Source organism: Rhyacophila brunnea, unplaced genomic scaffold (assembly GCF_057557595.1).
Source record: "Rhyacophila brunnea isolate RB1 unplaced genomic scaffold, BYU_Rbru_1.0 scaffold_7, whole genome shotgun sequence".
NCBI lineage: Eukaryota > Metazoa > Arthropoda > Insecta > Trichoptera > Rhyacophilidae > Rhyacophila > Rhyacophila brunnea.
In genome coordinates, this window is record NW_028233339.1 from 46,980,963 (window position 1) to 47,003,834 (window position 22,872).

At 35.5% G+C, this 22,872-nt stretch overlaps 2 protein-coding genes across 2 annotated transcripts in view; one reads left to right on the forward strand and one right to left on the reverse strand.

Moving 5' to 3' along the window:
* Positions 1-12,504, forward strand: part of LOC147064989 (uncharacterized) — a 47,040-nt gene extending 34,536 nt beyond the window's left edge. The window contains exons 2-6 of the mRNA XM_085958383.1: positions 2,913-3,070; positions 5,106-5,322; positions 5,950-6,058; positions 9,896-9,963; positions 10,416-12,504. Of these exons, the coding sequence (XP_085814509.1) occupies positions 2,913-3,070; positions 5,106-5,322; positions 5,950-6,058; positions 9,896-9,963; positions 10,416-11,891 (2,028 nt within the window). The 3' untranslated portion in view covers positions 11,892-12,504. The remainder of the gene's footprint in view (positions 1-2,912; positions 3,071-5,105; positions 5,323-5,949; positions 6,059-9,895; positions 9,964-10,415) is intronic.
* A 1,729-nt stretch (positions 12,505-14,233) lies between these two features.
* Gas41 (YEATS domain-containing protein 4 Gas41) lies at positions 14,234-20,807 on the reverse strand. Its single transcript, XM_085958395.1, has 4 exons — positions 20,672-20,807; positions 18,114-18,395; positions 17,002-17,200; positions 14,234-15,705 (listed from the first exon to the last, which is right to left on the reverse strand). The coding sequence occupies exons 1-4, from the start codon at positions 20,717-20,719 to the stop codon at positions 15,533-15,535; spliced, it is 702 nt and encodes a 233-aa protein (XP_085814521.1). The 5' UTR covers positions 20,720-20,807; the 3' UTR covers positions 14,234-15,532.
* Positions 20,808-22,872: the final 2,065 nt, after the last annotated feature.

Genomic DNA, 22,872 nt, shown 5'->3' on the forward strand with positions numbered 1-22,872 from the left:
AGAACTATCTTTGTTCCATTTATATTTATTGACCAAATATTAAATCAGCACAATGAACCTTTCATGCGACATCGCGAAGTACTGAAGCAGTTTATAACTCTTCTACCAAACGGAAAAGATGTTCCAACAGAAAATGTATTGCAAGAATTTTGTGAGCTGTGAGAATTTTATGACCGTGATATGCCTTCTACAAATCTTGCAATTTTAAATGCCGAATTGAAATTATGGTATAAAAAGTTCGAAAAATCAAATGCAGTCACTATATGCAGAAATGCTGTTGATGCCATATCAAAATGCGACAAAATGATTTACCTCAACATCTTTTAAAATTTGTGAAACACTTCCCGTCACAACATGCGTCAGTAAAAGATCATTTTTAACCTTACGCCTTCTAAAAATATACATATAACAAATATACATAAGGTGACATACCATGACGTAGTCAAGATTAAATGGACTGGCCTTACTTTATATACACAGAGAGATAATTAAAGTAACCACGGCCGAAGAAATTCAAGAGCTTTGTAAAAAGAAAAGAAAACTTGATTTTGTTCTGTAAATAATATAAATAACATAAAATTTACAAATCCTACTAAATATTTTTTTTTCATTTGCATGAAAACTATATTTAACTCTCCTACTCGGCCCCCCCCCCAATAATAAATCCTGGGTGCGCCACTGGTGGGGACGGTGTTTTTATGGATCAAATTAAACACAAAAAAATATATGGAATACTTACTATAAAACAGGCATGCATTGGTGACAAACTAACAAAGTTGCTGTCTCTGGTATCCTGGCCAGCCACTCTTATGAACTTTTATTTTCACTATTTCACTAGTATACACGAATTGGCACCACAAGCTCTGTACGCTGTACATTATGGCATTCTACTGAGAATTTGCGCTCCAAACCTTCGACAATTTTGAACCAAGCACGTCATGATTGCTTTATATACACTCCACTCAACCGTCGTCTTAATCTTATTCCATTTTATACGGAGGAGTAGTTTTTTAAAGATGATGACAGCGGTCAAAGATGGCACTCGGAAATCGAAATGAAAGAGGCTCCCGCGCGGTCTGTGTACCATAAACAAAAATATATATTTGAGCAATCAAGCTATCAAATCGATGCCTCACTAATAAGATTCGATTTAATGTAATGTCAAATTTACAGCATTGAAAATAAAACATCCATACTATAGATAGGTAATATGATTTACTTATTGAGGTTTTAAATTTCAATGCCTAAACAATTTTTCAAAAGTCTGTGGAAAGTATTTCTACCTACGAATAGGAATACCTACCTATATAAAATAAAAATAGATGCGATAAAAAAATAATGATTCTTAAATCGTATCAGTGTGATTGCATCATCTAATTAGTGTGTATTTTTCAACTGAGACTGACATAATTATTTATGGACATGTTTATTGTCACATTTTAACCCAGGTGCCTACCTACGTTCATTTTTGTAGATTGTAGTCATTAACATTTTATTGCAATCTACCTAGTATGCTTTTTTTAAAGACAGTAAAATGTTGAATTAATTTTTTAAATAAATTGCCTCGAACCAATTATGTATAATCATAAAAAATAATTTGGTTCAAGGGCATTATCTAGATAATTTATTATTAGGTAGGTACTTAGATAGGTACTATTATTTAGATGTAAAAAAATATTACTATATAGGTATAAATAAACATTGTTTTAATGTAAGATTTTTCTCTAACGATATCAGTTTAAAAAGGGTTGTAATGAGAAATATGTACTACTCGATCTTTTGGTGATAACATAACGATGAAAGAGGAGACATGGCAACATTGGTATTTTATTGGTATAAATTTAATGTTATTTAAATTTTTGTTTTAGTGTCCAACTAGATTGCTTGAATTTGTCAATTTGACAATAAATTTCTATGCCTTACCTCCTTAATGAATGATAGGTTGTACAGGTAAATAAAATGTACAGAGCAACACATTGTAAAAATATTTAAAATACCTATTTAATATGGTTCCATAGTTTGGGCAGGCCACTGCTTACAGCGGGAGGGGAGCTGAGCTAGATAAACCGATATAACAGAAGCTTATTTTTTATACAATACATTAAAACGTTGTATGCGGATATTGTGTATGGCAGTGGTTCCTAACCTTTTTTAATTGACGGAACCCTTGAAACATTTTTAAAACCTCAGGGAATCTCAACCAGTCTGCTCCTATTTTTTTAGCAAGCAATACGAAATCTCGCAGAACCCTTGATATGGCTCATGGAACTAGGTTAGGGATTTCTGGTCTATGGTATGCAATGTTACAGGTTGGAGGACATTATCATTGCGATTTATGTAAAAGAGCAGGGGAGATTTTTCATTCTAAAAAATATCGCCATGACATGTCGACCAAAATATAGATGTCGCACTATAAGTGCAAATATTAAACATTATATATTATATTAGCGTCCGCTAACATGAATTACCGAATGTGCCTCTGTGAACTCTGCTCACCTATCGACCATTCTACCTTAGCCTTAGGAATTAATGTATTATATTATGTAATTTGTATTATGTAATTAACGTATGCCTGTGCAGAGTGTAGAAGAGGTATACATATATAAAAATCCAACCACAGACAATATTAATGGACACACAAGCATAAATTAATGTTTTGAGTACCACGACAGAGACAAACGACAGTGATAAGTGACAGTATTGCATAGAGATGTATTACGGCATTGCCACTCCGATAGCAGTAACCAATGTCGTTCCGTCGCGGTTGCCATACCCGAATGGCCATCTTTACTTTTATCACGATCGATATGTATTAAGTATCTAAGATGATCTCATTAGATGTGTAATTTGGTGCATTTCGATGCCTTGATAGATGAAATATCTGTATTTCACGTGATTTAATTGTATTTCAGGTGTGGAGCAAGGCGTGCCCGGGGGGCCACCAGTGTGCAGAGCCCCACGAGTGCTGCGTACAGGGCTGCTGCCTGCCTCGCCCAACCGCTGGATACCGCCCCCCCGTCTCCGTCGATGACTACTACGTAATCAACGCCCCTGTTAAATACTACCTATGGTTTGTACACACTCCATAATATGCAATTATTTCAAAAGTCTACATTCAGTTCAGTTCATGAAACCTCTTTATTATGTATACTTGATATCGTGAAATCGGCTACTGTTGTTTCATTTGTCAATCTACTCGTACGGCAGTACAGTATTAATAATATATAATATTATATTATAACATAAACGGAAATACAAAGACCGAAATAGTAATGCTAAATCAGTCGACAAATAGTAAAAATAGCTTTGAATTTACAGTAGTCTCAACCTACGTTGAAGCCTTCGTAATACCCTTTCTTAGGGCAGAATGTCTCATAGGAAAGGAAACGTGGTGGAGGCCTTAATAATATGCTCAGTGGTTAGAATTTCACCACATTTTCAAAAGCTAGACTGAGTAAATCCCTACTACTGCGTTAGATATTTTGTAAATATCTTTTCTCCAAATATAATAATATACTCTGTTTTCTTGAAATTTAAGTTACAGTGGAACCCCAATTTTCTATGTTTTCCCTCTTCTTGCGTGTAGTTTCAGCAGCATCATTTCATTTTACTAACATTTAATACTCACTTTTACATTTTTATTTCCCACAATTTACGTTTAAAATTAAAAATTTCCTTTATTTTATCACATTTCATTACATAAATGCATGGCAATCATTGAAATGAATATTAAAGTACCGACATATATGAGCATTTCTTTTTATAGACACGTCTGCAGTGTCGAAGGCCAAGTTTACACAACGTAATTCATAACTTTAGTCAGGGGGTCACATGGTATTGTCATTCCCCGTTTTGGCTCGAATGTTAAGGTTGCTTGCTGCTGACATTTTTCATTCTTATCTTACATCATTTTTACAGTTTGTTGTTTTTTTTGTGCATACTAGGATGACCCTTTGCAAACCAAAAATATGCACCAAACCAATTTGTATTAATTTTAAATGAAAAATCAATTAAATTTTCTCTCTTCAGCTTTCACTGTAGGTATTATATGTTCTTATTGATTTTTTTTATCGAATTCTGAATACACAAGATTTAAGAATCAAAGATACACTATTTTAAAAGGCCTCAGAAACATACATACATATGTAATAGAAAAAACTTGGATAGACATGGATTCAAACACACTGTGCCAATAATTATGTCCTGCTGACCCAATTGTCCATCTTGTGAATAATTAGAGCTGTCTAATTCTATCAAAAGATGGCTGTCAACTTTGTAATTTAAGCCATGTAATGACATTATTATCTTAATTTATAAATGACGTCAGGAGTAATTCAATTTTAAATTTTTGACATCTCTACAAATCTTGCTAATATTTTAGTTATTCTGATATTATTTAGGGGAAAGCTGTGCAATCGGTGCACTAGTGCTGATTTCAAAACACTCTCAAAAGAAAATAGATTTATATTATTATTGTGTGCTAATCATATCACACGTAAGTAGCCTGAAGTGGGCTTTGGCCTACTCAAGTCATTGTCCCTAGTTCGTTCTATCATCAACAATTTTCTTCTAATTTGGAATTCCGATTGCTTGTGTATTCTGGGCCAAGCCATCCACGCCGTGGGTCTCAGGTTCGAATCCTGAGTCTGACAAGTACACACATTGTTTTTCAATTTGTGTGTGAGTCAGGGTATGGTCCTAATAGGTTGAGCAAGTGGCTGACATCCATTTCTCGTAAAAAACAAAATCTGTTAATACAACCCTCTACTCTGTGGAGGCCCATATGATCCTATTAGGATCGGACATGGTAAAAAAAAAAAAAAATATTTCTCCACTCATATGGCTTCGTATTAAAAACTTTCCGGGGTAGTCTTCCCAAGTCCATAAACATGACCAGTTTATTTTAGTCAGGTAATTTTGATGGTTTGATTGTGTTAGGCTACCCAAATTTCTTAAAGACATAGTGGTTGATGTATGCACAACGCTCCATTTTCATTCTTAGCTCGAAATATCGTTCGCAATGTGCTCTTTTTTATTATTCAATTTAAAGGCTTTGTTAAAAGTCGTCAATAATATCTACTCATTTTATCTGTATGTATTTGCAGGCTGCTGTTAACATTTGCGGCCGTGGTGCTGTTCCTAGTGATGTGCTGTCGCATGCGGCAGCAGCTGCGGTGGTGGCGGTCTCTGTGTGGTTGCGCGCACGGTTCCCGTTCGTCAGAGGCGGACAGCGCGGGCTCGTGCTACTATCCCCCACAGTACAGCCGCTGCGGATCCCTCTGCCGGGCCTCTGTACAGCCCGCTCCACCGCCTTACAACGAGGTATATAACTCAAACTTTTTCAATATGATTGAATTCGTAAATATTCTCTATAATATTGGTAGTTTGAATAATGGTTTTTGTAAAAATTAAAATGGCGGCCTGCTGTTGACACTCTAGCTTTGGCTGCTTATTTACATATGTACCTACCTATTGTTATTTGCAGTTTTACATTGTTCATCTAAATCAGTGATATGTAAACTTATCAGATGTGAACTTTTTTAAAAAATTAAGTCAGTTTGAACTAATATTTTCATGAAATTGTATGATTTAAAAATGATTATTTCAATAAATAAAAATAACAAAAAAACATTAACCTATTTGAGTTGTTTTATCCTTGTCGAGTTATAAAACTGAGTTTTGGCTATTTTTAGCTCTTTTACTTTCTTCCTTCTAATTTCGCAATATTAAAATGTGTCCGATATGTCTTCATGCCGCCTGTACAAAAGCTATATGTCCATAGAGAAGGTTTTTCTTCAACACAATTAGTAAATACAATGAGAAAATAGAGAGGATATAAATTTCCAGTAGAAATACATGCGTAATTATGGTAAATAGTGGGGTTAAATTGGTGAATCATACTAGTAATACTTTCTTTTATTATCAAATACATGAAAATTTCGTTCACAGGTAACATCGAAACCGGATTTGTATCCAATGGTGATTTACATTGGGGCTGACAAAGGAGACGGCGACTTTATGGTGCAGTATTTCAAGAACTACATCGTCAGACCTCCTGGTAAATAAAATTTTTCATATATCACATTATCGATACGAATTTCCACACTTAACTAACTTTCCACACGGAAAATTGACCATTTAATTACATTCAAAACTTTCAATTCCATTTTTGACTGCCCATAGGTTATGGGTATGATTCATTTTCAGAGTTATCTTATCTTGAGGATCTAATCTCTTAGAGAATAACTCCTCTATTCCGATCTCATAAAATTAATAGCGTCATTATTGTCAAAACGCTACAAATCCTTCGATCAAATTTTATAAATTTCATCATCAGCCTGAATCTATCCACTGCTGGATGAAGGCCTCTTCAAGTTGCTTCCACTTCTCTCGGTCCTGTGCATTGCGTTGCCACGTACTTCCGCAGAACTTTATCATTTCATCGATCCAGCGGCCTCTAGGTCTACCTTGTGGACGTTTTGTACTTCTTGGATACCACTGGATGACTAGATTTGTCCAACGATTGTCTCTTCTTCGAGCTATGTGTCCAGCCCATCTCCATTTAAGGCTTTTAATAAACTCTATTACATCGCAAACCCTTGTCTGCTTCCTTATCCACTCATTCCTCTTTTTGTCCTTTCGCGTTATGCCCAGCATGCACCTCTCCATACCACGTTGTGCTACTCTAAGTTTCTGGATCTCTCTTTTACTTAGGGTCCATGTTTCACACGCATATGTCATCACGGGAAGCACACACTGGTTGAACACTTTGCGCTTTAGGCACACTGGAAGGTCACTTTTGAAGACATTATTCAGGCGGCCAAAAGCACTCCAGCCTAGCTTTACTCTGCGAACAATTTCATCAAATATACATCCATCTATAGATACTTGTTGTCCCAGATAGATGTAGCTTTTCACCTGTTCGAGCTGAGTGCCATTGATGAGGATCTCTTTTTGGCCTGCAAAGCAGTTGAACATGACTTTCGTCTTTGTTACATTTATTTTCAAACCTACTTTGTTGCTTACTTCAGCGAGTTCCTGCATTCTGCTTTGGAGGTCTTCTGAGTCTTGCGAGAAAATTACTATGTCATCGGCAAAGCGCAGATGACTCAGGTATTCTCCATTTATGGGGATCCCTTTGTCATTCCAGTCAAGTTGCCTGAATAAGTCTTCAAGGGTAGCTGTAAATAGTTTGGGTGAGATTGTATCACCTTGTCGGACTCCTTTGCTGATAGGAAATCTGCGCGATGGTTTATGGAGATTTACAGATGCTGTTGCGCTACTGTATATATTATTGAAAATATTTATATAGCGTCCAGGGATTCCTTGTTTTCTGAGTGCGTCGAGTATTGAACATTTCTTTATCGAATCAAACGCCTTCTCATAGTCTATAAAACCCATGCATAGTGGCAGTTTGTATTCCTGGTACCGCTCTATGATTTCTCTGACGACTTGGATATGGTCCATAGTGCTGTATCCTCCTCTAAATCCGGCTTGTTCTCTCGGTTGGTTCTCGTCTAGTACATTTTGCAGACGGTTTGAGAGAATTTTTGTGAACGTCTTGTAGAGAATAGGGAGTAGACTTATTGGACGATAATTTGCTAGGTCTTCTCTGTCACCTTTTTTGTGAAGAATGACAATGCTGGCATTTTTCCATACCTCTGGGACATCCTCTTTGCATATGCAGGCTGTGAACAATTGTGCAAGTACTTCATTTGCATCCTTTCCTGCTTTTTTGAGGATATCTATCGTTAAACCGTCTTCCCCGGGGGCTTTCCCACTTTTCATGTAATTTAAAGCATGGGTTACTTCCCAGGATGTAATTTCGGGAGTATGGTCTTCCGAATTTCCATTTCTCTGAAGATCTAAGTCTATAGTCGTATTGTCAGTGTCATCACTGTAGAGATCGCTGTAGAACTCTTCAACTCGGCTTAACAAGTCGAGTGCTTAAAGTCAGACAACGTTATCTACAAAAAAGTGTTTTTTTTGTTTTTTGAGATAACGTTATTTTACATTTACGGCTACATGATAGTCAAACAAGGTTATGTCAATTTTTTCTAATTTCTTATTAAATCGTCAGTAAAGTTTAACGATAATTACATAAATTACCCTTGTTTTCGTATTTTTTAAAAACTATCCCTATAAATTTTAGCATCATCATAAGCAAGATAAATGTACAATACGCAATAAATTATAAAATATTAACATTAGGTTTTAAATAAACATTTCCCTTGTTAAGTTACAAGAATCTAAAATAACGATTTTTGGCTCTCCTGTAAAGTTGCACTTTTGTAGATAGTGTTGTTTGACACTAAGCCCTCGAAGTGTTCCCAATTTCTGACGATAGAACCATCTTTTGCTTTTAGTGCTGTGATTTGACGTTTTCCTATCGACAAGCATTGCTTGTTTTTGTTTAAACTTCTGCCTGCTTTCACAATTGCTTGTATGAGGTTTACATTGAATTTACGAATGTCTTCTCTAATCTCCGAAACCCTCCGAAGGAAGATTATAAATTTAAACAGTCAAAAATATACATCTATTTAAGAGTATAGCACTGATTGCATACATGATTAAGAAAAGCCAAATAGATCAAATATCTCAGTTTGATTGTAAATTCATTAGATGGATTAAAAAGATACTGCATCAAGGATTGAAGTAAGAGCGATTGGAAGAATATAGACAGCATTAAAGAAATGTCACGTTGTTTTGATGCTACTAAGTCAAGTTATAATCGTCAAGTAAATTGGTCTAAGGCTCTTAGTTCTCAAAGAAATGCTTTGTTATTAACATGTCGACATAAGGCTTCATTTTAATTGAATTAAAACAAAATACCATCGATATATTCGTTGTAGAGAGTGATATTTAGTACCTACAGATATATCAGTGTTCGGTGGTCGTGTCTCTTGAGAGTGATTTTAAAATGGATACAATTAAAAATGCAGTTTCCAAACGTGGGGGTGTTATGCGTCTGGTAAAACTCAATGCAAAGCAGGTAGGAAACGGTGACCATTGAAGATGATTTTTCATTATTGTTGAGGATGTGATGGATCCATTTAAGTCTCTCCCCAGCAATCTCTGCAATCCGCCATCAGCGTGGATGTTAATAAAAATAAATAATATATATCTATATTCTTTCAAGCATGTGGATAGATTTTCACCACAGGGCATCCCTAGAAAAGGGGAAATGGAGTAAGTCCATTCTACCATCCCCACGTTTGTTGAGTCTCCTTTGAAGATAAATGAGCTTAAGCTGATACTGAGTCTAAGAACAAGACACACAATGGGTAAAAGATTTGATGTCCTCATGGGAAGAAGTGATTCGCAGCTCTGCGATGAATGTGATGTTTTGGAGCACATTGTACATAATATAGCAGTACAATGACCTAAATATGAACGACACACAGCTGTGAATTGCGGATATCTTTGAGAATATCGACGAATTGAAAGGTGCCCTGGCGGTGGGTAAGACAGAAGAGCTTGGCAAAATTCTTTAACAGAATTGGAGTGAGGGCCTGATCGGCGGATCCTCTTCCAGATGAGAAGAGGCGATATGACAGCGAGTTGCAGTCAAAGCCTCGGTAGAATCAAAAAAAAAAAATATTCTTTCTTGATATAGTGATAATAAATCATTTTAAAACAAGATTTCATATAGTATGAGTATTGAAGATAGCTATGCAGAATTTACAATCGCTTGTTATTGAACTTTAAAATCATTTTACTCAATTTGTATAGATATGCACTCGGATTCTTTTAATTGTCAGTTCCTCAATTATCACTAATGACATTTATATACAAGAGATATTACATGAATAAGTACATATTATAGATTGGTATATTTTATCATAATATTTAACGTGAAGCATCGAGACTATATTTAGTATGTTATCAATTCCAGGCTCTCTATCGGCGACAAGTACTGCCGACTCTCTCAGCTCCAGTTACTTTTGTAACACAGCAAATGAGGTAAACCTATTGATTAATATATAATAAATCTAACCTAACCTAACCTGACACTCTTTGGTACACTAATATCTTTGATCAGCGTTTGCATCCAACTACATAACAATTTGCTACATTATGTCTTGAAAATGGATTCAGAAATGAGGAAAAATAATATAGTGCACACGTTGACAACAAAACTTGATAGAGATTAATCCAATTTAATCTTAATTGTATATGACAGCAAAACATAATTAGGTAGAATTTTGAAGAATTATTTTCTTAAGAATACATGCACAATCCATCTCTGGTTTTGCCCACATTGACAATAATTATTGGTCTGTATAAAAATAGGCATTGTTATATTCAGGTTTGTTTCCCGGAATTCTACACTCATAATCACTTTAAAATATACCCACTCAAGAAAAATACGGTAATTATAGGATAATGTTGATAAAATGGTTTGTTTGTTCCAGGCAAATTCAATCATCCCACCTCCATACTCGTGTGCAGGAAGCGTGGAATGGCCCTGTGCCCCTCCCTCCTCCGCCCCCCACCGGCAAGCGCTGCTACGATCAATTTCTTCAGTGACCTGCCACGAGTACTCCAGCCCCGCCCGCTCCCTGCACACCTCCGACAGGAGTCCGCCCTCGGTCCTCGGCTCCCAGAGTAGCGACCCCGACCCCGGGAATCTGAGCCTCAACGTCAACAACTCTCCCTCTTCCGTGAGAACGCCTTCGGACGACAGCCAAGTCTTTCTCGGGCAGAACCCCACAAAGACGGCCCTCCCTCACTCTCTGTCAGTGCCTAATAATAGAATATTACTGCATTCATCGGATGCCCAATCTAGTGTAAGAGGATACTCGCAGGACTCAGCTGATGCCGACAGCCAATTCCGCGCTTATAGAGATACTTTAGAGGCCGACGAAGCGGATAGTAATCCAATAAATAGCTTAATAGAGAAAGTATCAGCCAGAGTACAAATAAACAAGTATTTCAATGGAAACTCTTGCGATTTCGTCGACGAGAACAATCAATTTCTTACTAAGGTTTATACAAATTTTACAACACAGGAATCAAACTCCAGAAAGCCGGATAACGCTCCAAATATGAATGGGCGTTCAGCGACCAACGCTCATTCGACGTCTCATTTTTCACATGACTATTCTCAGCCATACAGTGAGGATGCCAGACATTGCAACACCGCCATTAAAGTCAGGGAATATTCTTTCCACGACAGTTCCTGTGAGAGAAACACGTCCGCCTTCAATTTGCACAGCCTTGAAGACAACCACTGTTGCCAGCTGTTCTCCCACTCCGCCGCCGAAGCCCCCGCAAACGTCTCCAGTGATTACAGCAATTTTGCCAAGAATATAAACAACTTTGGATCCAAAGATGAAATGCACAGAACATTTAGTGTCGGAAATTCGATGACAGGTTCCGATATCAGCAGTCTGGCGAATCTGGGAACCCCTGATTCCCCACCGCGGGCCACCAGCCCGACTTCTGAATTCAAAGAGCTTTTAGATAAAATTCAACAGTTGCCTAACGAGAGCGAAGATGATAAGTATTACGAAAAGAGCGGGAAAAATGCGGATTCCGAATTCACATCTGATGTTAATAAAGCCAAGAGATACTTCTGTAAGAGTCGCAAGAGCAGCTTGTACATGCCTCTGAACTTGACCGCAAAGAATGGCCACCCCAGTAAGGTATCTCCGACGGCTAGTTTATCTTTTAAGCGGCAGTTTGCGAGGAAGGGGTGGCTATCGAGATCGGCACCGACGACTCCGTGCGGGAACGGTTTAGTGCCAAATATTTTAACCGTTTCCCATCGCAGCGGCGCCACCGCTTCCGGCAGGAGTTCGAGAATAAGCAGAAACACTCAAGCCGACGACAGCCCTCTCTTGACGGAGCAAGACGTCTCAGGGGACGAGGGCGAGTCGTTTAACTGACGCTTTGTGATTGACCATCGACAATTTAAATAAAACAGACAGTAGTGCGAAATATATGTAGTATTTGTGGTTGTTCGATATTCAGTAATCGTATTCATTCTAAAGAAAAAATAAAAAAACATAAAGTAAGGACAATATTATTATTGTTATCGGGCCTTTAAATAAATTTTAAACAAAATATGTGAAGTGATCGGGATTCGTAAGACAGAGTATTTTTATTATTTGCTATAAAACATTTTTAAGCACAAGAGGATATTAATTTTAAATTATCGAAGCTATTTTATTATCCTGCAATAGTAATTTAAAAACCGGAGTCAATCCGTTATTAACTTATAACAAGGGCCTATAAAAAAATAGTAGATTAACTATTAACTCGGTCGAGAGTTATAGAACCAAAAAGAATTGTAGATAGTATCCAAACTAATGCAAACTGTGACATCATTGTGTAATAATTAATTATTGTCATTCTGTATAAAATATACCGCGGTATGTTGAAATATTTTCATAAAGCACTTTTCGATGAATAAAATCTTCCATTAAAGATAAGAGAAAGATGAAATGTATTCAATTCATGCTTATTATTTTGAATAAAAAATATTTTTGCAGACATCACTAAACAATGATAATATTACAAACACATTTTTGTATAAAAATAATACTACATAAGAAATACGCATTCTAATTAATCACAAAGAAAGTTTTACATTTTTACTTGGATTTTTTGGGATTTCAACATTATAATATTATATTATAGGTATTCCATGCGTAATATAATAATATATATTTAAATTACTAATTGTCAACAGTGAACAATGGAAAATTACAAGGTCACATGTGTATACAACTATCGGAGAACTTGGGAACATCTAATTCAGTTATTTGTTCACTGATGATCAGTGACGTCCCTAGACAAAATGCCGCCCGTAGGCAGGGCCAAAATGCCGGCACATTTTTTTATACAGTACTTTATATCATCCTATCATGACTCCAATACATACCTAAGAAATGTGTTGTATGGATACATTACTAACAATATATAATATATTATATTATACTTACCACTAAATCTAATTTAAATGCCATCTCTGCTTCAATAGACAATATTGTGAGTCTACGGTTTCAGATAGGTATATCTAAAAATACACTCGACAACTTCCAAAACTCGTGAGTGACTGGCAAACAAATTTGGATAAATTTTAAATTAGGTATGCACGTGTCATTGCTGTTCACCAAGAACGTGACATCCAAGGACAATGGAAGTAAACTAGACATCGCGAACCCAACAAAAAATACCTGTTAGTGCCTAATCAATACATTTTGTTTCCAACCAGTGAGCTGATTTTTTTAATGGAAAGATATTTCCGTTATTACTAAGTTTAGGTAGCTATTTCTATATATACCTTGTGATTCTCCTCGATTTGCTGCCCCCAAGCAATGCTCAATCTGCCTACCCCCACGGGACGTCACTGCTTATGATATAAATACAACTAATCTGTCATTGGTTATGCAAATTGGGAGGGTAATGGTTGAATTTATTTTCTTTGAATGCTTTTCTTAGTCATTCCTTCATGGCTGAGTATCGTGACCACCTTAAAATTCTGTCATCTTTTGAGCGACCGAGATTTTCTACCCCTATCGTTTTTTTACTTCTCTCAGGGCAGAGTGAAGGTTGCCCCCAGTCAGCTGCTTCACTTAGTCACTCCAGCGTGCCTCTGGTTCGCCTTCCTTCGAGGCTATCCAAAACCACCGGTCCACGCCAAACGTGTCCAAAAAAAATGCAGAATGAGTTTCTACTTACATGTAAAATAATTGATTTGGTTCATGTGAAGCTGTACTGAATTGAGCCTTATTTATTGTGAAGATAAGTAACTATCTTTTCAAAATTCACATTAAATAAGAAATCATTGTTGTTGAATATGATTTAATCACTACATAAAATGTGAGGAAGCTCAGATGAACTTTTCAATTATTTGCATCAGGAATTGTATAAAAGAAAATTACTATTTTCGCTCCGGGACAGATATATAATATGAAGGTATACTAAACATTTTTGCGAGGATTGTTCATTAGCAATTCGATCAATCTGTTGTAACCATGACCTAGATTCAAGCACAGATTGGATAACAACATGTGAATTTGATCCAGTCGCTCAATTTGAAAACGAAAACAACGCTTGTCGCTACATACTATACTGATTTATGAATCCCAATATGCAAATAGATTGAATGGGGTGCTATAGTTTCCATTCACTTTTATTTGTTTCATAAGAAGGGTGTATATAACAATACCAACATTTAATTCATTGTTTCTAGAAATCCAAGTAAAACACTAAAATTAAGGCAATAATTGGATTGTATTATACATGTGCAATAATTTTATGTCAACTGCATTAAAAACATTTAAATCAAGTAACAATCAAAAATATATATCTATTTTACTTTGAGAGAATTTTGAGTTAAGCATCATTGTGCTGATATAATGCTGTCCAATTATCTGCCGCACTAAACATGGCAGTAAACATCGGTGCGTTAACGTAAATGCTTAAAGATTTGCTCAATATAAATACATAGAAAGGCTTAATTGTGTATTTGTGAGGTTATGTAAGAGGCATTGCTTGAGAATAAAAACAAACATTATTAACAATTGCTTTTTGAATTCAAAATTCAATGCATTAGTATTACACTCTTATATTTTGTAAATAGAGACTTGTTCAAATAAAAAAATAATATTATTCAGAAGTTATTTACAAAAAGTCACATAATTATTATAGAATAAGAAACTTATACCAAATACATTAAATTTAAACACACACAGATTAAACAAGAATTTTATTCATTCTTACTGTATTTTTTCTTTTTGTTCAACATGTAACAATACTAGAATACAATGATCACAACTGGAGTGGAGTATGAGGCTCGAATTGAGATGAAACACATAGGATTTTATTTAATAGGTCAGCAGTGATGGTGTGTGGATAAAATTAAATACATATATTATGGTTGTGTCCAGAAGGCCGAACAGACCTTGCGACACTTTTAGGGCGCACAACAGAGCTATTGAGAGGGTCAACAATTTCCAATTGTACCCACTACAAGTGGTCCACCGATCACGCAACAGGGTAAATTGATTACGCATGCGCATTTACAACGTAATCGTAATTGCAGTTTGCAAATATCTACATAACTATTGTCTTCAAAGTGTAAAGTGACAATGGATTTGCAGATGTACTACAGAAATATTATCTTCACATATTTCACGAGTGACGCTTGACAAGTCAAAAGCCAAATGAAGATGTAATCTACCTTGTACAAGATGTATGTATTGAGTTTTATTTAAATACCTCGGGTATCGCTGGGAAGTGACTTTGGACAGATCTGGATGGAGCCTGATGCTGGAGGAGGTGAATACCGAAATAGGGTTTCATTCATTACACTTTTATTTAAAATAAGGCTTCATCTTAATAGAAAAAGGATTTTTGATTCCAACTGAATATGAAAAATTTTATTGGAATCTCGAGGGGATGTGTGCAATCTATCTGCCCAGCATAAAAATTGAAACTCATTGTGATGAAATTTACACAAAAGATTTAATTCAACAAAGTCTTACAAAAATTAATCCTAAAATACTTAATTACAGATGACTTATAATGCTAAAACATTTGATATCGGATGCGATTGTTTTGATACCTCTTCCTTAAACTTGGCGATGGTCTCTTTGGCTAACTTCAGTTTTTCTTTCAGTTCAGTAATTTCTTGACGCACTTTTCCTTTGGCGTCTATAATCTTCTCGAGGGTTTTCTCTTTTTTGTCTTCAACTGGAACAAGAATGTTGGTTTAAACAGCTAATACTCCAAATTCAGGTGTGATTATATCATCACAAGCCAGTGGGGGTTCACTTTGCGAGTATGGTGGGATTCAGACCAAGAAGTATAGTTTCAACCATACATCAAGCTAAGCTGGAGGCTGCTGCGTTGTTTGATGCCTTGGCGGTTCTACTGTGACTTGTTATATGACAAATTCTGTGCTTTTATTTTTCTGTTTTTATTTTTATGTATTTTTCTTTTTGAAACAAATGTTTTTTTTTATCATTGCCATATGATTATATAATAATAAATTCTTATTAAGGTGACGCATCAGTGAAACGCCAAATAATTTTCAACTGTAGGCGCGACGAAATTTTGGACTCGCTGCCATTCAGTGAGAGAATGTCGAGCCAGAAACACGTCACTTTGCTGCGTGATGGCGACGGGTCAATTAATTCTAAAATCGTGTAAAGATGACTAAAAACGTTACTCATTTACTTTAAAAAGAAAACATGTCAATGAATATATTATTATTGTTACTAATAGAACAATAAACAGAACATAAAATGGACGTATGTTGGATTTATATGACAAATAATATTTCGTTTGACAGGCGTCATTTGCACCCGCGACCCGCAATCCGCGCATCGCCTAGCAACGATCTTTTTAGACCGTGCCTCAACTAATGCATGGCCTTAATACAACTAACAGAACATTATATTACAATAAAATTATCTCTTGAGAATGGCCTATGCAATGGATCCAAAACATCGAAGAAAGATTAAGGAAAAACACACGGTGACAGCCCAAACAACCAAATACAATAAAATCCAACTGTGAAAGATAGATAGAACAATATACAAGGTTATAACATTTACGTTGAATCATAAAAACAGTTATGTTTGAACATTAAAATATCCAGGGGAAAGAAAAATTACTTTTGTCACTTCATGTTTCTACTACCTACTCATTGTATGGATTTCAAAGAAAAAATTTACGACTATATGTGATTAATTATGCACAAATTTCTGACTTTTATTTACTTAATTCCTGGTACTTTGTGGCACATATTTATAATTACATTAAATACAGTGATGGCAGGTGTACGCAAATCGAATGGTCGAAAAAGCCATGCAAGAGAAATGCAATGTCGGTATCGATTTGCGAGTGTCGCTCTTTGTGAAGCATTATGACATACTCATGGAATTTATCTATTATTAATTTTCCTTTCTGGCTAACAAAAATAAATGTTTCTGGGTATTTTCAACTGGGTAAGTTATGACAGGTGATATGTAAAAATATACTTACAATCGGTGTCATGTATCCAGGGCTCATGTGTAAGAGGTTTTACCGTGGTCAGCAAATGCTGCATCATCTGCGAAGGCTCTTGAAAGACTATTTCTTCGTAATTCTCGGATACGAGGCCCTTCTTTCCGCCGCTGGCTGCTGATGTGTTGCCCTCCACAATAGGTGATTGGAATAACTTCAATATATGATACATGGTAGTCTGGAATATTTACAATATTTGAAACAATGAAACGCAATTAATCAAAAATGAATGCAACCAGAAAAGGGAATGGGAATAATAGCAATTCAAATGACAAAATCTTCAGTCATTATTTAGTGAACTGACTCTGGTATGAACCAAAGTTGATTTTGATCTAAGCTCTGAGGCTTCAACTTGGCTCTGCTCTCTACTTGCCATGGCAATTCTTGCCTGCTTCTGAAACGAATTGTTAACATTGGACCTAAATTATATCTAATTTCTTAATCACATTGGACCTTGGGTATCCCAAACTGAAGGGAAACGGCTTTGGACAGACCTGCACGGAGGCAGATGCGAAAGGGCAAGATCCATTTGTTTCAAATCAAGTTTTTTTTAATTATTCTGACTAAAATTTTTAGCCGTGAAGCCAAATTCTCGAGATGAGAAATCTCAATCATCTCTAGATATACAAAGCGAACAGCTTGTTGTTGTATATCCATCCTCACCCTGACTGTGTGTCATTGATAGGTCCAAAGATACCACACAGCACGATCCGCTCAAATGAGACCAGTTTTCATATTTTTGGTCACACACCAGATTTCCCAGTCATGCTAGTCTTATTAGTGTTTTGTACAAGATGCAATTCAATTGTCAGTTGAATGAATTTGAACGTGTTTGGGTATGGCAAATGTAACTGGTAAAGTACAGGGGTCAGCAGTGGGAAGCAGTTCTCAGACGCAACTCTAGCTATGGTCTTTCTGAACTCTACAGTAAGGGTACACGCTACGCAGCGTTTGTGAACATCACACATGAAGAACATGGAATAATTACCAATGGAAGCAATATAACAAATTAATTATAAGGTTTAGTTTATGTGTAAAATATCACATTTAATATGAGATGTACTCTAAAAGATAACCAAGTAGTGTCTCACCGGTCGTTCATTAGGATCTTGAAAATAAATCTTGATAACGATTTCAAACTCTCCCCAGCCAGTCTCCGTGATTTCGTATGGTGGTTTTGTGACGATTCTGTTGGGATTTGTGTAACTCTCATGTAATTTAAAATGGACCTTCTTGACATAATTTGACATGTCTTCGTTGCTGTACGGCTTAACATAGACGGTCCATTGATGCGTGTGGCCGTCTTCTTCCCGCTTCTTCCCAAAATACCTGGCTATGTTTCCGTATATTATTGGTTTCACAATCGTCAGTCCCTACAATACAATATAATATTAAACAAATAATTCCATAGGAGTCATTATTCATTATAAAAAAGACAAGGAAGATGATGTGCTATAAGAAGTTGGATACACAGATTTAACATCTATTATGTCGGCAGGTGAAATCTGCATTGAAAGAAAGCTAGAGTAGATGAACCAAGGGGTCTATTTCAGCAATCGCGTATATTATTTAGGTCCAACATAGCACACGTTGAAGTAGCTGCCTATTCTTTATTACTGTGACAATTTTGTGGATATGCAGGTGATATTTTTACCTTCAAAGCCGTAATCCCTCAGTGACACTAATGTACAATCATAGAAACGTATGATATATAATTTCTTTACAGAACAGATAAATAAGATATAAATGCAAAAGTCAGTCTGCATAAACCTAAACATTCAAGGCAGTTTTACATGCAGGAAATACAAAGTCCTCTGAATGTCCTCAAATATTATCAATATTAAATGCGCGTTTCGTTTATGTGACAAACTTTAATATGCATATAATGATACGGATGTAAATATTGAAAATAACATATTCTTTTACACGTATTTAAGTTTATCCACATTAGAGAATCGTGCCTTCTTACACTAACACCCAGAAGGTAACCAACTTCATCTAGATTTTTTCTATTCAAACTTATTGTGGTTATTTCTTATCATTGAATGTAGGATATTATTGCACAAGACTTGTGAAATTTGTGTGGGAAAAAATTGCACAAGTATACATGAGCGTGTGTAGCCGACTTTAAGTTTTGGTTTATTTTTAAGTTTAGTAAACAAAGAATAATGGCGGCCGTCACTGTTACATAATATTATGTTTCTATTGTCGATAGGTTGAATTGAGGCATGCTTATTTTTAGTAGGTAATGAAATACAATTTTTAATGTCAACGACCATACCATATTGAAAGCACCGGTTCTCGTCCAATCACCGAAGTCAAGTAACATTGAGCGCGGATAATTCATGGATGGGTGTACATACAGGCCAATTTTAATGCCTTTAAAAATTTGCGACTTCTTATTGCGGACGTGTTGCTCTTTTCACATAGTTTTAGCTTTGTTTTGTGTACTATATATTTGTTAATTAGAATCATTATTTTATGTTTTTTCACTACGCTCCTGCCTCCCATGGGCACTTTTACTAGAAAGTCTCTGTAAACTCAGTTAAAGCACACTTTAGTGTGTGGCAACCTTAGTCTTGGGTATCTGCTCCTGAGACATTCCCGGCGTAAAAAGCTGCTGATGCTTCACATCCAAACATAGGGTCTCGTGATACGCTCAATTAAGATGCTATGTTTGTGTTGTACTAACATACTTTGGCAGCGAAAGTGGGATGCATCAAGCAAGTGCAGGCCCACATATTTGTTTTTCCCAATGTTCAATGGCAATTGGAGATAACTGCACTGACCTGACCACTATTAATTATACCAGTCAATTTTTTAGTGAACACGGTGGATTTGCTGCCAAGCTTTATGACCTTGAACTTATCCAAGTGGTGGAGAACTACAAGATACAAACCACATCCTCTGGGAATGTTCTGAAATGTGTATGGAAAAGGTAGAGACGATCGAGTCAGTCCAACCAGCTGTAGAGCCTGTCCAACCTGATCGAAAGGTCAAAGTCGAATTTAAAAAAAATTAAAAGCATTTAAAAAAATTGCTGCATGTTACGCTACTGTGAACTAATAAGCTCCTCCCATTTAGTTGACAACAGCGCCTTCCGGCTTTTGCCTAAATCTGATGAAGATCTTTTCAAATAAAATGTTCATCACTTAAATTTTTGTCAGTTCTCCGTGCTCCTCTCTCCCGTGGGCACAATTTATTAAAGATTCAATTTAAACAGTCAAAGCATAAGTAGAATGCGGCGACCTCAGTCTTGGGAAACAGCACCTGAGACATTCCCAGATATACAAATATACTAATGCTTCACATATGAATTGCCCGTGATACGCCGTATTAAGACCGGTGTGGTATGGGGCGAATGTAGTTTATTTTGGACCATTAACATCAATGTATTACACTGCATAAAGTTATCTCTCACCTGTTCAGTTGATTTTTACATTAAAAAATGTGAATTTTGGACCGTTTTTCAAGTTTTCAGATATGGAGTAGGTACTGTATAATTAGCTGAACTTCTAATATTTTCGCGCTGTCGGCGTACACTAATTTAAAGCACAATTAAAAAGAATTCGTTGTAGGTTATGTATACTCTTTGATATTATTTTATAAACGTCTAGCCATATAAAGATAAGGTGTGATGTTATATTACCTTAACTCTTCCACCAGAATCTGGACCAAAATCTGTTGGTAAACTCATCTTGAAATGCAAAATACTAATCAAATTGAAGTCGGCGCGAAATAATACTAATTCACAATGTTTACAAATTGGAGACGCTGTCAATGTCAAAATATTATTTCGTTTTGTGACTACCAGGATAAAAAAATAGATTTTCCATATACCTACACATTAAAAATGACCCCTAAAGTAGGGTGAGATTCACCCACCTACGTGAGACGAGATAATATACCTAGGTATCTAATACAATATACTATCTAAAAGTAATTAATTTTTATAGAAATGATATTAATTTTATATAAATAATAATATACTGAGAAAGTTACTTATAAGACGTGGTAATTTATGACCGTTGTCAATTTTTAAAGCGATACATTGTAGCCAGTGAAGAATTTATTAAAAGAATGTACCCAAATACTTTATATTTTCATCAAATGATAAAAAATAGTAACCAAAACTATTCCAGCAAAGAAATGGAAGTTAATTACAAAAGAGGGCAACACAATTCGTGACTTTGTTTTTGTTTGTGACAGTTAATATGACAGTAGTTCCAGTAGTTACTTGATTATGTTGTAATATTTCTGTCGACAATCGACATTCGCATTCCGGAACCTTGATTTATGAATCAATAATAAAGTGAACCGGGCACTCAGAATCTGTCGTCAATTTTAAAGGAAAAATTTGTTTCATGACCTACAACCCAAACAAGCCAACTAAATTGGGTATTCGTTTATATGTATTGGCTGATTCTAGTTGTGGGTATATAATTATATTCATTTATTCCATATTATGGCTCACTTACAACTGAGAAATTAATTAGATCTGATCTCCAATTTATGTCCAGAATCGGTTTGCATTTGTATTAAAATCTATTACAAGCAATTCCAGAAGCTGAAGGTTATCGTATGTACACCGACCGGTTTTATACCAGCGTTCCGCTTTCAGATGAACTGAAAAAATTTGCCACCAGCCATCAAAAAGCCTAATTTAAAACAAGGCGAAATGGTAGCATATGGAAGTAATGACGCTATGGTTCTCGCTTGGAGAGATAAAAGGATTGTGACAATGTTAAGCAATTGGCATTCTAACGGAACGCAAATAATAAAACGGATCAACAGAGGTGGAATAGAAGAAGATATTGTTAAACCAAAAGTAGTGATTAATTACACTAAATATATGGGAGGTGTAGATAGATCAGATACTTCTACATACTGCTTCCTAATGAAGACATTGAAATGGTGGCGTAAATTCTTTTTTTGGGGTTTAGAAGTTTCAGTGGTAAATTCATACATTTTGTACAAACAAAATAAAGATAAAAACATTGAATAACCACTGAGCCATCTTCAATTTATAGATAAACTAATTATTCAGCTGGTCGGAAATTACAGAGAAGGGTCAAATACAAAAATAGGAAAACATTCAATAGATCCGGAACAGTGGTTAAAACACGTCAATCTACATATTCCTACAATTATGCCTGATGTGCAGAAAAGATATAGGGATTGCGTAGTGTGCGGTTCTGATAGAAAAGGTCAAAAAAGACGTACAATATATTATTGTAAAACTTGTGATATCAAACCTGCACTGCATGTGGAAGAATGCTGTAAAAAATATCATACATTGAAAAACTGTGTTCAGTACAAACTAGCGATTCCAATCCCGGGATCCCGAACTATTTTCGATACCTATGAATCCCGGAATTAGTTAACATAATCCCGAAACTTTCAGGATTGATTTTTTTATCAATTTTTAATGAAAATAAAATAAAAACGAAAATATAACAGAAAAAATACTTCAAATTAAATAAATAAAAAAAAGAAAATCATTATAATATTTTCAACCAGTGTGGACTCAATTTTATGCTTAAATTAGTATGAAGCCATAAAATATGAAATGTAATATTATGATGACAATAACTCTTGCCGAAAAAAATCAAACACTGATGTTATTAATCTTAATGTATTTGCCATCAATAAAAGTTACACTAATTGACTAGGTATTCAAATAATGTAATAATAACAATAACAGCTAAATTCAACATTCCATTCTAATTTTAGTTTGTTTCTTTGATCTTTATGTATTAATGCTCAATGCTCAATAATGGTTATGCCAATTATTTTTAATTGATGTATGTACCTATTTATTACGATATAGGAATAAAAACATTTTGAAGA

Excerpts from the sequence above, each read along its gene's own strand:
- Gas41 (XM_085958395.1), bottom strand. The coding sequence starts at position 20,719 with ATGAGTTTACCAACAGATTTTGGTCCAGATTCTGGTGGAAGAGTTAAG. Across the intron at positions 18,396-20,671 it reads ATTCTGGTGGAAGAGTTAAG|GGACTGACGATTGTGAAACC; the intron begins GTAATATAACAT and ends ATTGTATTGTAG. Across the intron at positions 17,201-18,113 it reads AAGATCCTAATGAACGACCG|ACTACCATGTATCATATATT; the intron begins GTGAGACACTAC and ends TAAATATTCCAG.